Source organism: Adelges cooleyi, unplaced genomic scaffold (assembly GCF_023614345.1).
Source record: "Adelges cooleyi isolate 19-005CV unplaced genomic scaffold, UGA_ACOO_1.1 ACOO_flye_CR_arks_rails_tigmint_CR_PRNA_30, whole genome shotgun sequence".
Lineage (NCBI taxonomy): Eukaryota > Metazoa > Arthropoda > Insecta > Hemiptera > Adelgidae > Adelges > Adelges cooleyi.
The window spans coordinates 2,460,158-2,477,213 of record NW_026095971.1 but is presented as its reverse complement, the minus strand read 5'-3'; the positions used below and the strand labels follow the sequence as shown (position 1 = coordinate 2,477,213).

Below are 17,056 nucleotides of genomic sequence, written 5' to 3'. Positions count from 1 at the left end.
GCACTTGATGATTTTTCTCGATGTAGGAGAACCCGTTCGCTTGGCGGGGATAACATATTGCCGCCGAACGCAGCCGTCCGTTTCGCTCCTACCATGTGATGCACGCACATAATAATAATATGCGTATGGAACACACATGAATTACAATATAATACTATTGTACCACCATTATATATATATTATAATGTGGACTACGATTTCGTCGCGTCTGCTACTGTGATATAGAACAACAAAATCCACGAAAAGCAACAACAATTTTTGTGCAACATCACCGCGATCGTTCGACATAATATATATCTTAATATTATGTTGATAACTTTTATTTAAACTATCTCGAATTGACCGAACAAGTCATTCGTCGTAACGACACCATCGATTATCTAGATCAATCAACCGTTTTTCCGACGACCGTTGCGAACGCCCGCGACAACGTCATGTAACTCTAACAATTATTTAATCGACACTCGGGGACATGCTTGCCAATTATAGCCACACGGCGTGCCGTTATACCGGTAGCATTAAAACAGTTCTTAATTTGTTAATATAATTACATTTTTGGTTATCTGTGCCATAAGAACATAGTATATAGGCGTGAGCAGTAATTGAATTTCTGTAATTAAATTATGTAACTAAATCACTTTGTAATATGTAACGCGGAAATGGAATTTAAAAAAAGTAAAAGCTATACTATAAAAATTGTATTTTACTAAATATGTACTGTGAATGCCGCACTCGCGAATACAAGTTTACGTTAAAGACTTTTATTTATTCTTTAACTTTTATTTCATAATTGTACAAATAAAAATAATATTATTTATAAATGTTTTTTAAAAAATAAAAGTTATAAAAAAACATCCAAAATTAAAAAAAAAGTATTGAACTGTTTCAAGCCCTGAATGAATATGGCAATTGGAAGTCGATAATTTAGATGTTTAAAAAAATATATTTATATGTAAGTACATTGAAAACGTTATGAAAACAATGTTTTTAATTTTTATCATAACTAAATTTTAATAATTTTAAAATATGTTAAAAATATGAAAATATTTGATTATTTATGTTATTTTTTATATACGTTGGGAAAATGTTTTCTTAATAATAACGTAGGTGATAATTTTTAAACAAAACAAAAAAAAAAGATAATTTACTTGTAATTCTATTGATTTGGATATTTGTTCATTTAATCGATTTTTTTACATAATTCGTCCATCCCTGATTGTATATCTATGCTACTATTACTATATGTAAGTCTCAATGGAATCGTTACCCGCTATATGTGCTATTGAAGTCGACAGTCGTCCGTTTAAGGAAACTAAATCAAAATTTCGCATTGGACTTACAATTAGACGATTTCTCTTTTTAATTATCGCAACAGCTACCCGCATTAAAACAGACGAACGGCGAAAATTAATGATAACGAAGCTGCACGTTAAAGGAATTTACCATTAGTATAATAGAAATCGCTACCTAATTGAGTTACGATGGTAATAATAGTTTTTTTTTTTACTTGTTAGCCGATGGATCAAAACAACCGGTGCGAGTGGCTATCTTAAACATAAATAATAGCTTGACAGTTGACTGCAGTTAATAAGAACGTTTTATCGTTGTTCTCCAATATTGACGGACAAAGTATTTGTAAAGAAGAAACATCTTACAGACACAGTGTGCAATGTGTACAGTGTTATTGGAATTTACATAGCGATAATAAACTATTACCGCTTAAGCGTTTAAAACTGCACCGCAGAAAATTTTAAAACAATAATACAGACGTGTTTTGTTTACCTCAAACCAACAGGTGTTACTTTTTTGTATTCCATTCAGTGTTTATACTTTTATGACCACCGACTGCGCGCCGGCTTCGTGTATTTGCCTACGGTCTATGAATTGATTAAAATATTACCGATGGATCGCATTGACCATTTTATATAGATGTTATGATTCTGTTTGGAATTCTCCGTAAAGATGGTTCAGTTCAGTAATATCGAGCGGTAATCTTACTGGGATTCGATTAAAAATACACGTGTATAATAAATACAGTAACGTCGTGTCGCAAACAAAAACATCTTTCTTTTACAATAAATTATAACACACTAAGCTACGTTTTACGACAAAAAAAAAGAACCAAAAACACGGACTTCGATTATGAAACATAACAACTTTCTAATTGTTCGCGTTGAAAATTGATTACAAAAAATAATTACAAGTCCAAACTTCATTAGCAATTCATCGCTCTGCTAGATGAAAACAACCATATTTGTCTTCTTGTTTGATATTTTAATGTAAAATAATCTGTCTTCTCGATTCCGGTGTGAACGTCTCTAGTAGAAATCACTGTAGCAGGAAGGTGCGATCAGCACTTTTTTTTTTCACAGAAACGCATCTAAGCCTCTGGATCCACTATTATTTCCCTATTACGTTTGTCTGTATCATGCAAACATGTTGCCGCCGCACAGGACAACTTATCGAGAAATTTAAATCTCACGCAATCCCATCTGGGCGATTAAACTATTTTTGTTACGGCCAACAATTATGCACCGGTCCGTGAGAGATGATATTATATTTAGATTCATCATAGTAGAAAACATAGAAGAAAAAAATGTACTACGCTGTCAAATAATAGACACTGAAAATGTAAATAATTGATGATATGTTTAATTCACATTAAAATTGGTCATGTCAAGACATGTATCTATTAAAATGAATAAACATTTTAATAATCAAAAATTGCATGTAAATTTGGTCATGCAGTGTTTAAAAATGAAAAGTAATGGTTAGACGTTTGTTTCATTTAAAAACTTTGCAATAAAATTATAACTTACCTACCTTTTACTACTCAGCACTTTATTTATTAGTACTTTATAACCTAACCTGGTAAAGGACTATAAATAATATTAATCAATTACAGGATTTTTGATGTGTGAACATCTTTGGGGCACGGTATGATGTTCTGGCTAGTAGTGAACCGGTGAGATCGTTAATGGAAGTAGAAATGAATAACGTGGTGACCATAATATAACCGTTGTAAGTACTGTACGCGGCTCGTTCATTTTTTTATGTTTTTTTTTTGTGATCCACCACATGACTTAAGTGTTAATAATTTATTTTAAGTGATTTTCTTAGTTTATAATTAATATTATTTTTCATGTATACACAACAACGTACTGCACTAGCCCAATAGATAATAAATAAATTCAAATTAAAAAATGGGAATTTTTATTGGTCAAATTCTTATATTTTGTTATATAAACCTTACATCATACAATGATTTATCAAATGTATCTATGAATCTCCGTTAAGCCAAAGCTTGAAATTTTTTATAGAATAATCATTAACTGTAAGCTTTTATATAATTATATATAAGACAATCATAATAAATAAGACGGCGAACCAAAAGAAAATTTGTTGATATGACTATATTATAAAATAGTGTTTTGCGACACTTACACAATGCGTTTTAATATGTGTATCCGTCCCACGTTCGGTTTAGGCGCCTCTTGTGCACACGCATACACACACACACGCACAAACATAAGATAAGATTTCCTTTTTTAGACCATTTGGCCCGCGGTTACTTTGTTAGGTGATAATATCCGACGTATAATTACCCGCCCAAAACAAACACTATGTATATGCAAGTCAAAAAATATATAATTTGTTTGTGGCCGCGCCCTGTACACTATTATTTATCTATATACTATAATCACTCCATAAAAAATATCAGGCAACGCTGAACTTCGAATAATGCTTGCCGGCAAACGCTTTCGATTTGAACTAATTTCATAGTTTTTTTTTTTATTTCGAGACCTAGTGATCACTACCGTCCACGACTGGTGTAAACACATTCATCGAATTTATTAGGACTCGGCCCCATTTGCAATGCAGTACGGTTGGTTGTGAATATATAGATAAAGATATACATATAAATATATTATGTCTACACCGAAATAACGCATTCGATGGAAAGTGGAAGCGCACAACCATGAACAGACGATAAACATTCTCTGTATCAGCATGGCCTTTCTACATTACCGACGTTTCTGCACTCGACGTTCTACTTGAATATAAAAAATAATTAAAATAATTGTAACCCCAAAGCGCCTAATTAATAAAATAATCTCGTTTTTCAAGCACACCTTCCCTTCCCTTTCATTAAAACTTTCATGATTACAGAGGGGTCTCAGTCAAGAATGTCAGAATCGGATAAGGTTTAAGAAAAACAGAGAAAACCACTTAAGCGTTTTTTGTATTTCATTTTCATTTTAAAATATCCTTCAAGGGCATTCTTTCGCCCACAAAAATAATCAGTAGATGAATATTATCATTTTTTCTCATTTTCTTTTACTTTCCAACTAATGCTATAATGTTTAATTTACAGTTTTTTTTTTATGACGAAAATACTCAATTACCTAAATTATGACGTTAAAGTTATAACGCAGGTCATGTATTTACAGCTACGGTGGTCTGGGTCACTAAACCATACTATGATTACAAGTTATACGCAGAATATAAGAAATACATGTAATTTTATGTTTTACTGAAAGGAATTTTTTTAAAACATAAGTACTCAAACATTACTATGGCAGGTGATGACAGTTTTAACTAGTCAGCATGGTGAATTATCACATGAAGGGAAATCTGACATCTATAACGTTCAGATATTATGTTGACAAAACAAATCAATTTCTGATTTATACAGTTGTTACATGAAGTAATGGGTTTAGTGGTTTAAAAGTTACCGAGGGTCACAAAAGAAAAACATCCTTGTAAAACAATGCCTTTTCATGCTCCGTGTCCAATGCTAATATATTATCCAATAATCACAATATAGTAATCCTGTAAAGTTTTAATATTAAATACCTTATTTTAAACCAGTTTCAGATGTATTTCAGATTAACTGAAAGTTAATATAGTTATATATTAAAGTTCAATTTAATCAATCACGACGTTTTTAACGCTTCAAGCTTTAAAATAGAAAATACATGATATTTCAAATAGTTAATGAAATGTTGTAGTAGAACCTGATAAGACATTTAAGGCTAGGGAATTTGTTAAGTCGTAGGTTTTTAACTTTTAATGACCCGTTAATCTATTTTTATAACTCGATGTATAGTTTCACATTATGCATTGTGATAAGGACATAAAATAGCTCAACTATTTTGTTATAACACGTGCATTCGAAAACGAGTGTGATTTTAGTTCACTTTTTTTATATTTTATGAAGCAAAAAATATATAAGAGTTTGTTGTATTTTTTCACACACACACATCAATCCTTGGCCTAAAAAATAATGCCGTGTAAAACTTCTTGGTCACGTCTAATAGTATGTTTTTCTTTTACGTTTTCAATTTTTTTAAATATTATATTTATGACTTTTTTAAGAAACGAACGCCACGCCGACAGTCGTGCAGGGAACAAAATATTTACCACCTATTCAATAAGACCTGAGTGAAACGAGTATCTGGTCCAAAAGTGAATACATATATATATACATTCATTTCCCGGTATATACTTTAACGACGCCGTGCTTTATCTCTATGATGGAACACGCTGCAACTACCGACTATTTAAACTCCATTTTTCTTTTGTCCATCTTCAATCATGGACACGGTACCGAGGTTTACTGAATCGCATATATCGAATGTCCAACGTTCCTGGCCATTTCTGGTGTCGAGCGATTTTTGGCCTTCGTTCTACATCAAGTATATTATACTCGCTTAAACAATGTGTTATTATGATTTTACATTAGTTTGTTTCCATTAAGACTATTTCAGAAGTATCCGTTGTATCAGCTAGAATTCGACCGTTTCGCCCGAGTACCGGTTAACGAGCTCATATCGAATGGCCATTTTTTAGCGCACGCTACCAGGACAGGCAAAGTTTTTGACACCACTATTGGACTTCTTGGAGATTTCAAAGTCAGCCAGAAAGCCCTCGAAGACCTCGGGGAAAAACACAAGAAATTTCGTCTGACGACCGGACACTTTGAGGTAACCAACACTTAAAACCAAACGGTATTTTGTAAAGTTCACACCGGCATTAATATTTTGCAACAGTGACTCGCCACTCTAATTAGGTTCTTTTTTTTACTAAGGTGTTGTCTTACCGGTTGGATAACAATTGTACACAACTATGGGCGTTTCATAATAATACGATTAATTTAGCAGCACGCCAGTGTACAGATCATCTGGGTCACTATTGATAGTAATTCATTAATATGCGTAATATGCTACACTAATTATTAAATAATATGGCAATCGCGCTATTTCTTATTTTACACGTGTAGTACGAGTTTATGCGATTCCAAAATTATATATATTTTTTTTAGTTAAAATTGTGTGTAACAATTAACATAATATATAATTATAAGTCAACAAGCTATCGTAATATTTATTGACTCACATGTTTCTGATTATCCGATTATATAATATTTTATAAGTGGACATATTTACCAAGTAAAATGTAGGAAGGTCGAATTAAAAAACGAATTATCAATTCTACCAACAAGTAAATAAACGATTAAAAATGTTTGCAAATAAAGTCAACGCACGTGGTAAATCATCTTCAATTAAATTATTATTTATTCAAATTCATGTCTCCATTTTGCCATTTTGATACTCTATCAATGTTTTATGCCAGATTTAGGTCTAATTTTTCTTCGTTAAGCAATTTACACAAAAGTCGTTTTGGGCTGTAAATAAGTTCTAGGTCGGTTTTTATTCGATAGGGTGTTTGATTGCCGACTTCCGTCCGCGCAGATGAACGATTAACCACGTTAAGTATGTCTAATCGAGCGTTTAAGCGACAGTACAATTTTGCTACGAATGTCAACAAAACGATATATTTTTATTCGATCCTACGTTTTACTAGAACGACGAATGGTTTTAACGAAAAATTAAGAAGGGATAATAGGCAAAGTAATAATAATTGTAAACATATACACGACCGCCAATAGGATAAATGCATCGTACGGCCCATTTGATTTAGCAGATTGGGTCAATTAACCGTGCAGTTCGAGTAAATGTATTATTATAGTTTGTACAAACTAAAAGCGTGTCCAATTAGAGATTATCTGTGTGTAACCTATATGTATCATCTTCGTACGAATTTTCAAACATCATTTTCATAGGTATTTTATAGCATACATTATAGAAGATCAACACGGTGTATAAAGTACTCGATGACATACGAAGAAATGCACACACATGCGATGAAAATAAATTATTTATTTACTGTGTGTTTAAAAAATTATCGTTCTAAAATTTCTTGACACGCTTTAATAAAAGTTGTCATTTCTTAGACTAAACGGTTCAAGTCCTTTAACGAAGCACCAAAGTCTAATCTGCCGAGGGTACGCCTATGTAACATCTATTAGATCTACGATTAACGATATTAAATTTTGCTTTGAAAAACTGTACTTATATACTATTATTTTTGAAATATTTTTTTTTACGTATTTTCATTTTGTTTATAACCTTATTTACTGCAATCTTTCTTATTCAAAAACTAACATTTACTTACAGTGCTCCATCGAGTTCACTCATAAGTGCAATTTTGTCAAATAATTGTTATATAATACCATTGATTTTAAAAATCAATGGTAATAGCTATACTTAGGTGACTGGTGACGTGTTCAAAAATTGTATATAGGTAGTATACAATTATTAATCTCTTTAAACTATTATGTTCCGAGTTTTTTTTTATACAAAATTAACTTTATTATAAGTTAGTTTTCTTATGTCACAACAAAATACCTATATATGATAAAAATTATTAATTAAAAAATGTATATTTTTCTCGGTAAGTCGAAGGTAGCCTCGATACATGTGCATGTTGACAGTCCTATACCGGTACTCGTATTGCAAAGCATTGTTTTTTTTTAGAATAAGGTGATATCAATTAAAACATGCATGGTAGCAAAGAAGCATCTCGGTCATATACAAGACCGCCCACAATAAACTGTATTTTTTAATATATACAATTTATTACACGCTGTTAATAAGTTCAACAAAATTGATCTTTGAACCGAAGAATATTAATTTTAACGACATGTCCTCAATTGATGTTTTCTTAGAAATTTAATATTTTAATATACAACAAACCGTCGCTTACGAGGAAAAACGTACAAATGAAGATTTTGGTACCTGAATTCAGAAAAAAAAAATTCTTATCTTATTTTGAAAAAAAACCCTTCGAAGTTCTATCTCTCTTACAATAAGTACGAAATTATAACATTATAAAAATCAGAAATGAAAACATTGCTATTGGTTTTTTATTTTAAAAAAAAATTATGCTTTTGACTATTAGGAAATTAAAGTTTATCTCATTAGAGGGTTTTCTCCGGGAGTGTCCATATAATAGAATATTTAATAATTGATAATGTTGACAAAGAAACAAAACATTTTCCTCTTAATCTTTGTAGTACATATTTGATATTGCCATTTTGATGTAGCTTTTTTATTTATATCAAAATTACTATCGTGAAAATAAGTTACTTATTTTTAAGTATTTAAGTTTTAACTATAAAAATGCGTGCTAGTCATTCAAACACTATAAATTATTTTTCGTACCTCAAACGTATGTTTATTGTCTTGTCAATTGTGTTTTATTACATTTGTGAGTGTACATCCGAATATTATTCGGTACGAGTGACTCATTGTTTTTTTTTAATTTTGAATATCCGCTAACCTTTTGGTGCCCCTTTTAATTGGACGCGTTCAACCTAGTGTTTCATTTGCATAGTTGGACGATGAAAGTGGCTGCGTGGTCGTGTAACCAATAAGATGACTTATATTTGATGTTTTGCATAGGAAATTAAGTATTACATTATATTACTTATGTGGTATATTTTATGCTGGTCTTGGGTACTTACGAGAACTATTCGTTTGAAATGAAATATTTTAAAGTCATGACCGGTTTTGCGGACAGTGCGGAAAACAAATTTGAACAAAATATATTAATTAGTCCTGAGTATTCGTGATCAACAAAGCAAAACTTGTTATTATTATTAGCTAATTAGTATACTAGAACGGACGCGCTACTATTATTGTTATTATTATTTATATTAGCTATTAGGTACATATCCATTACGTTTTATTTTGATAAGGTTCGTCAACTTCCGTTCGTTAATAATACGTTAGCATTAATTATGAAGCATGGATGAAACTTATAATTTAGGTACTTTGTTGTCATTTTCAGCGTAACTTATGTATTTTTTTTGGAGTTTTTGAACCGGGTCAATATTTGTACCATCTCGGGGTTAATGTTAAAATATAAAATTTATATTTCTCAAATACAGATAGACCTTGTCTAAATTTGCGTGAGGGCCCCAGCCCCGACTAATGTATTATACGTTTAACTAACTATTATTTTCGTTATGTATATGTTAAGGCTGTCGAGTTAGTACTAAACGAGATATTAACCGATCGGATGACGACAGAACACACAACAGAAACAGGGTCGTCTTCGGAAGAGCTGTTGGAGTCGTGGAAAGTATGTGTGTCCTGCGTGATAGGAACCATCAAGGAAGCGGCCGTGGTCGACACATCGTTGCCAGTCATGGTTGCTGCTGCAGGTATAACGGAAATTATAGGGACCTAGTTTATGTCATTATATATGATATACCTATACTGTACAAGGTTTTACGTAGCACATTAACGGCGTCGATTCCCCCTCATCGACATACGATCCAATCGTATATCAAGCTGAACAATGCGTGTTATCCACTATAATAGTATACATGTATATTTATTTTCCGGCTAATTAGCATAGCCCAATTGCAGTGGTGAAACGTTAAAAGAGACAATAAAACGATGTTTATCCCTAGAAATATAAACATATAAATGAAATATAAATAGAACTATAAACAGTTTGATTTTATTTCATTTAAATAACAAATAATTTTTTATATAAATTTCAACGTTTTTTTTTTTTTATCGTTTCCCTGACTTTAAGATTCACGCCTCGCTACTGCCCAATTGGATAATTGTATTGGGTTTTCAGAATAAATCGTCAAAAACGTCAACCTATACAATAAACAACATGTATAACAATAAAAATAATAAACTAAAACAAAAGCGAAATAATGGGAATGGCTACGGTGTGTGCGTATGATACCGGGACCCAAACGGGACTCTTTTGTGTGCAAGTACGGTTTTAAGGTTAGGTTGACATGCCACGGCTGCTTTGACGGAGTGAAGAGGATGATAAAAAAATAAACGGGCACAACGCGCAAGGTTATGTAATTATAACTGTAATAATTATTATGTCCTGCGTGCAAAGTTCACCGGTACTTCGCTACCGACTGCTTGCTAACGATAATAATTATTATAAAAATGACGAAGATGATAATATTTTGTAAGCCTGTGCCGATGTAAAAGTGTCATTGATATGAAGTTATAATACAGAGTATAAAGAATATGTTAATAAAACGATACACGTCCGAGTCCGGTGTCCGGTGTTTGTGTACTGTGAGCTAATTATACCTCTTATAAATCTATAGAATCCCAAGTGTATGAGTCGCTGACCCAACGCGGTAAATAGAATTTTGACTGGCAAGCAATGAAAAAAAAGAATATGCTGCAAGTTCTGATGAAAAAATACTGTAAAATTTGCAACATAGAACAACTAAAAAACCATGACATTGAAATGAGCTTTAAAAAAAGTGATGTTTACACTTTTAAAATATCAACATTAAAACATTAGAATTAAAGTATGAATTGCTTTTTATATTTTAATGTCTAGACCCACGATATATTTTAATTGTTGGTTTGATCAATCCGTACAAAATACAGTAAATAACTCAGAGATCGTTTACCAAAAGTATTTACAAAATTGAAAATTGAAATTGTTTTACTCTTTAACAAATAAAAATTTGTATACGTTCGAAATCAATTCTGAAATGCAATTCAAAATACAAACAAAATATTATCAGCCTATTCTCCTTGAATAAAGAAGAATAACTTTCGTCTAGTTTCTAAGCTAATTCGCGGAATTAGCTGTAGAAATAAACTTTTTTCAAAATAATTGTAAGAAAAAATTTTAATTTTAAAAATTAATTTTATTTGTTTTTCTTCCTATTTCTGAGGTATATGGAAAAAATTGACTTCCCTATTTCCAAAATTTTAAATCAAATTCCTTACTTTTTCCAAAAACTTGCGAAAAATAATAAATATAAATACAGTAATAAATATACAGTTATTGGCTGACGTTATATATATATATATATATGAATATAATTTTTAGATAGATTCAAAAAAGTATTTTTTTTTAGCTCCACAAGAAAAATGGATTTAATTATTATTTCTTAATCAGTTTTTATAATTATTAACATCAGATTATACATTGTAGGAAATTCTATTAAAAAAACCCAACACTACCAATAAGACCAAAGGAAAGAGCTGTAGATGAACACTCATGATGCTCATATTTTATGAACGTGATTTGGATTGTATTAGTATGCCTAAAGTTGTATTTCTTTTTTAAATTAACGTTAACTTTAAGTTAAAAGTAAAAATGTATTTAGTATATTTAATTAACACTGATACTAAACAAATTAAATATATATTTCTATTTTATCATAGTTTCATAATAAAAACTTACATTTGAAAACATTTTTTAGTTTTATGCTAATTTTTTTTTCTTATAATTACATTTGTTAAACGTTCTTTAAATTATCACAATTTTCAAGAACATTATTTATCATTTTAAAAATATAGAGTGTTACTAAAAAATACAAGTTGCGTATTCTTTTCATTACCTATCTAATCCTTAGCCAACCTTTATATATTTAAAAATTATTTAAAGTAACTTAATGTTAAACTATGTGTTAGGTTTTCACGGAGTTAATATTTTCCCCCGTGTTTGTTCTTTTAGTGTTAACTTCAAAAACTGTCATTAAAATGCGACACGGATGACCCCGAACACTAGTGTTAATAAAAAATTAATTGATTTAAGCAAATTACAAAAACCAATTTCACAAAAAAACATAAACCAGTGATTAAACAATTTCAAATTATTTGTTCGAGTAACGTCACGCCAATCGTATGCAAATTAAATGGTACTAACATTGATTATAAGTATTATAATAATATTATCATTACTATAATATTTATAACCAATGGTAATAATTTGCATTACAAACATTTTTTTTTTTATAAACGATATGGTGCGTATGATTTTTTTAATCCTAACGCGTTAAAGACAAAATGTATTAATCAAACCTAATCATGGATACATTGAACTCGAACGTTTTAGGTGACCATTTTGTACTCTTTGCTGAAGTACAGAAATGCGATCACCCAATTATGTCTTCGCCGAGCATTTCAGCGTATGCCAGGCTCATTACATTGTTTGCGTTCTCATATAATATTACAATGCAGCTAAGCGTGCGGTTTCGCCGAATAGTTATTGTATAATGTTTTTCAATTTAACAACGTCGACTGAAGTAGATATTACTTTAGCAAGCGCCTAGGCTAAGAAAGCGATACCCGCACAGAGGTTTTGACGTATCGTGATAAGGTGGGCACATACGAAGAACTATTTAACTATTGTTTTCTGCGTTTAGTCTCCCATTTCATGAAATGTATAAAATTACTTGGTTTTTTTCTTGCTCAAAGAAACTTTACTCGCCAATGTCCACAGCTGCTGCACCGTATTGGCCGTATGTGTTTTCTTTTAATTTCATAATTCAATCGTACATTTTGCGTAAAGCCATAAATTAAATATGCATACTAAAGTATGTATAATGGTTTATGAAAATCCTCTAATGACCCTTTTACACTATGTGAAAAGCTTTCTGCGAAATCAAACGTTAATTACCGCTCAAAGATTGTATTATTGTTCTTGTTTTAGAAATCTATCGTACGTGTTTTTTCATTAAAAATGTTGCCAAGCCAAAACGCCGTTTAGCACCGCAGCCTATTGAGCATAGATGCATGCGTATTATCTATGTATGTACGAGTATTGTTTAAGTTTGTAGCACCAACTCTCAAGAGGACGTCACACACCCGTTATTTTCTTCAAAAAACCCGCCTTGCGCGGATTAGTTTTACCTTTGGCTATAATCAAAACTAAGAAACCAAAATTTACATAATATAGCCGACAACATTGTCTGTGTTCTACCATCGCCCTTTTTTTAATATTTCAACCAGTTATTGAATAATTAATTAATTAAGAAGACTTTTTAAAAAATGATATAGCGTTGGTTGTATTAGGTATATCGAAAAAATACGGATGATGGAACACAGATAATTTTGTCATAAATAATATGTATACATTTCTTTCCTTAACTATATATTATGAAGCCTGAGAAAAATTAATCCACGCAAAGCAGTTTTGATGGCAAAAAAATTGTATTTTAACCTATAGAAATGACTATCACAGTCATTTTTTTTTTGTCTGACTATCACAGTCAGACAAAAATAAATGGCATTCAACAAATTATCCACATTACTGTATTAATAAGTATGCATTATAGTTCAAACTCTAAATTAAGAAAAATTAAAATTGCCTATACTTTACTCTTTAGAAAAATGGCTGGTTAGTAAAAAACTATTTTTGGCCTTAGCTCAGATTTTCAAAAATGGCACTATTAATTTGAAGAAAATAAATCATAAAGTTAATCTTATTCTCTTATTAAGAAATTAAGCAGACCGCAACGAAGTAAAAATACTACAATAATAATGGCTAAGTGTTATAAAAGAAATATTATTTCTATCAAATTAAATAGACTACTGTGAAGTAGGTATTAAGATTTTTTACAATTTTCTATAGGAGTCTGGTATAATTTACACAATTTGCAAATATAATTACAAAAAAACGGTTTTTATTTCTACTTATAAGGATTATATTGACAATATAATATAATATATTGTTTGTTTAGTTGTTATTTGAGAAATTTTATAAACTACACAGGTTTTTATAAAAGTATTACGCAGGACGCCAGAGCAATGGAAATGTTTTCTATCACCAGCTATAAGTGTGTTAAAAAAACATTATAAAGATACAAATATAGTATGAATGAATATATAATGCTAATTTATTATTAGATAATTTAGTCTAGATCCCTAGTCAAGAGGTAGCATCTAGAATTAATACAATAATATTATTATTTTTAATAAAAAAATAAAAAACGATTTTATCACTATACAATTTTTTCATATTGCGATGTTAACGTTTACTAATTATTAAATTAAACATTAAATTCAATTCAATAATAAAAGGTTACAATACAACGCAAAACCATTGTAAGATCAAAATCTTCTTGCTGATGCTTAAAATATGTGTCTATGTGACTATCCCATTAATCATATTACTCCTCAGCTCCCTCGTTTCTTTAAAACTGAACTGTTTAAAAATCCAATCGAATTCTTAAACTTAATTATAAATTATCATCATTATATTGGTGTTAAACGTTAATGCCTAGTGGAATATATGAGGTAAATATTTGTTGTGCTCATTTTAAAAAAATGCCTGCGGAAAACGTATTTTGACTTTTACACATAGCATTTTACTTTAATTAATGCGATTGCAACATAGTAACCTTAGTTTATTTATATAACGATTACATGACTAGTGTATATGCGTACATTATGCATAGAGTTGCCCAATCCTGGCTATTTCATAAAGGTACTATTACTATTTTAAAAACTCTTATTATTAATGGCTTTTTAAGTGTATTGTAAAGAACTGTGTGTTATAAATCAATTTTATTTAGCCCCCTTTTTATTAACCAGTTTGTTTTATATAAAAAGATAATAATTGTTTCATTTGAATGTCAGTCGACGACTGTTGGTTAGCACGGTAGCATATCGTAGAATGAAAAATTTAACTTGCAACATGTTCGCCGTAAGTAAATCCCGACAAACTTAGAAATAGTCTCATATTGTGTTATCTTTTGTTTTCTATAAGGTTTTAGCCGTTGCTGCTGTCCTAGTGAACTTCTGCCTGGCCGCGCCCTCGCCCGCCGATATCCAAAATGACAATTATTATGCTCCTTCTTCGATTAAACCACCCGTGAAGTTCCTCCAAAACGATCATGTCAGCGACGAAGCGGGACAATTCTCGTTGTTGTCGGTTTCTAAATTATTTCAGACGACAGAATACATTATAGACAGTATGGTGGTAATCGAATTGTGTTTGTATTTCAGGTACCAGACCGCCGACGGTATCAGACAAGCGAAACAAGGAGCTTTAGTAGCCAACGACGAGGGAAACGGCTACGTGTTGGAACAAAAGGGCACTTACTCGTTCTACACTCCGGACGGCGTTGAAGTGAAAATGACCTACACTGCCGGCAAAGACGGTTTCAAAGTGCAAGGATACCCGTTGCCAGTGCCTCAAGTGGCTTAAGTTTAGATGGCAGCCTGCGATCGTAGCACATCCTTATTTGTTATGGATTTTGTTTGTCGCATTAAAATAAGTTACGGTCAAATATACTAATATTGAAACTAATTCGTGTACGCTTTATGATTTATACAAAAAATTGATTAATCCTGATTGGTTGATCCTATACTTAATTCTGATACCTATTGTATATTAACTATGAACATAAATAAGACAATAATGACATTTAAAAATTTTTATAGTTAAGATCTACCTTCTGCTTGACTATAAATGTATACTTATAAGCTTGATGTTGGAAAATTAGTACAATTATTATGAGTCTCGACTTTTCGTAGAAACAATTCGATAATAAAATGTTAAGTAAGTAAGTACTCATGTTTATACGTTTATAATAACTTTTAAACTGAATTCGATATGAATCTAATAGTAGACGCAATTAAACAAAAATAACCATTGCAAAAAAAAATAAATAATTAAGGAACAATAAATTAAGCTAACACATATTTTAGGCTAAGTGTATTAATATTTACATTTTACATTATATTAAATCTATATACTATAAATATTTATAATATTTAAAAAATGAAAAATATTAAATACTTTTACATTAAATTTTTATCTCGTGAACATAAATATGTGTTTGTTTGTTTGCCAGTGTCCGTTTATACAGCGAGCGTAGAATAGGAAAATCATCTAAAAAATATTAGTACAATTCCTTAAAATTTGAAAGAAAAGCAAAATTACCTAATGTTGCACTAGTGGCTTCATTAGAAATGTCTCTATTGCATACTTTTAAATATTTTGTTATCACTGCTATTCATGTCGACACGCTAACATTTTTTAAAGAAATTTAAGTGTTTTAAACCATTTTTTTATTTATAGAATTTTTATAATAAACTAATAGATCCCTCCATCTATTAGTTTATTATAATTTTTATTTTACAATTTGTTTTGTAAGCTCAAGAGGAAAACGTTAATTTCTACCTTAAAAAATAAATGTAACTGTTATAAATGTTTTTTTAAATATAATATTAGTAAAAGTTTTAAATGGAGTTTTGATTTTTGAGTTATTTCCGCAGATCCCGTACGAAACAACCTTGGCCAATGAAATGGTTTAAATACTCATTTGACTTTAGGGATTATATTAGTTTTTATTTAAATCAAATCCGTTAAAGGGCGCAAGCAAAATACGAGAATAACCGTTTGAAAAAAAATAATGCAAAAAAAGTCGGCCAGGAATTGAACTAGACTTGCCTCACGAGAATTTCAGTCAGTTTATATAACTTCTTAGGTTTAGAGATCTAATTGTTTCCATTTGAGGAATTATACTAAATTCCACGAGAGTTAATCTTAGGTAAGAACACTTCAACGGAATTTCATAGTTTATTTTAGTTTCTATTTCTCAAAAACTGGTTTTAATAGATTAAGCAATTAGCAGAGTGGAAATAAACATAATATAATAACATAAATTACCTTTCTTCTACGGTCTACCACAGACAGAAAAAAAGAACATTAACGGACAGAAACCGATAGATGGCGTTCGACATTTCGGTAATCAAACAACCGTAATTGATATTGTAATATTTTTTAAAGGCTTTACGTGGTCTGGAGAAAATAACCACATATTTAGCATATCTTATAATGTAACAACTAGGTATATAGTTAAATTAAAAATATGCATACGAAGATTGTTATGACGATTTGCTTAAGATTT

At 30.6% G+C, this 17,056-nt stretch overlaps 2 protein-coding genes across 2 annotated transcripts; both read left to right on the top strand.

Annotated features, from left to right (window-relative positions):
• The first annotated feature begins 5,414 nt into the window (after positions 1–5,414).
• LOC126838699 (uncharacterized) lies at positions 5,415–11,535 on the top strand. Its single transcript, XM_050573336.1, has 4 exons — positions 5,415–5,699; positions 5,762–5,987; positions 9,388–9,571; positions 11,347–11,535. Exons 1-4 carry the CDS (start codon positions 5,599–5,601, stop codon positions 11,379–11,381), a joined length of 546 nt encoding a protein of 181 aa, XP_050429293.1. The 5' UTR covers positions 5,415–5,598; the 3' UTR covers positions 11,382–11,535.
• Positions 11,536–14,731: 3,196 nt separating this feature from the next.
• On the top strand, positions 14,732–15,418 carry LOC126838700 (flexible cuticle protein 12-like). Its single transcript, XM_050573337.1, has 3 exons — positions 14,732–14,844; positions 14,908–15,068; positions 15,147–15,418. The coding sequence occupies exons 1-3, from the start codon at positions 14,815–14,817 to the stop codon at positions 15,346–15,348; spliced, it is 393 nt and encodes a 130-aa protein (XP_050429294.1). The 5' UTR covers positions 14,732–14,814; the 3' UTR covers positions 15,349–15,418.
• The last annotated feature ends 1,638 nt before the right edge of the window (positions 15,419–17,056 follow it).

What these genes read in the sequence shown, in the direction of transcription:
- LOC126838699 (XM_050573336.1), top strand. Translation starts at nt 5,599, where the DNA reads ATGGACACGGTACCGAGGTTTACTGAATCGCATATATCGAATGTCCAA. An exon ending in TGACGACCGGACACTTTGAG is followed by an intron (nt 5,988 to 9,387) that starts GTAACCAACACT and finishes GTATATGTTAAG; the next exon opens with GCTGTCGAGTTAGTACTAAA. An exon ending in AGTCATGGTTGCTGCTGCAG is followed by an intron (nt 9,572 to 11,346) that starts GTATAACGGAAA and finishes TATACATTGTAG; the next exon opens with GAAATTCTATTAAAAAAACC.
- LOC126838700 (XM_050573337.1), top strand. Translation starts at nt 14,815, where the DNA reads ATGAAAAATTTAACTTGCAACATGTTCGCC. An exon ending in TAACTTGCAACATGTTCGCC is followed by an intron (nt 14,845 to 14,907) that starts GTAAGTAAATCC and finishes GTTTTCTATAAG; the next exon opens with GTTTTAGCCGTTGCTGCTGT. An exon ending in GCGGGACAATTCTCGTTGTT is followed by an intron (nt 15,069 to 15,146) that starts GTCGGTTTCTAA and finishes TTTGTATTTCAG; the next exon opens with GTACCAGACCGCCGACGGTA.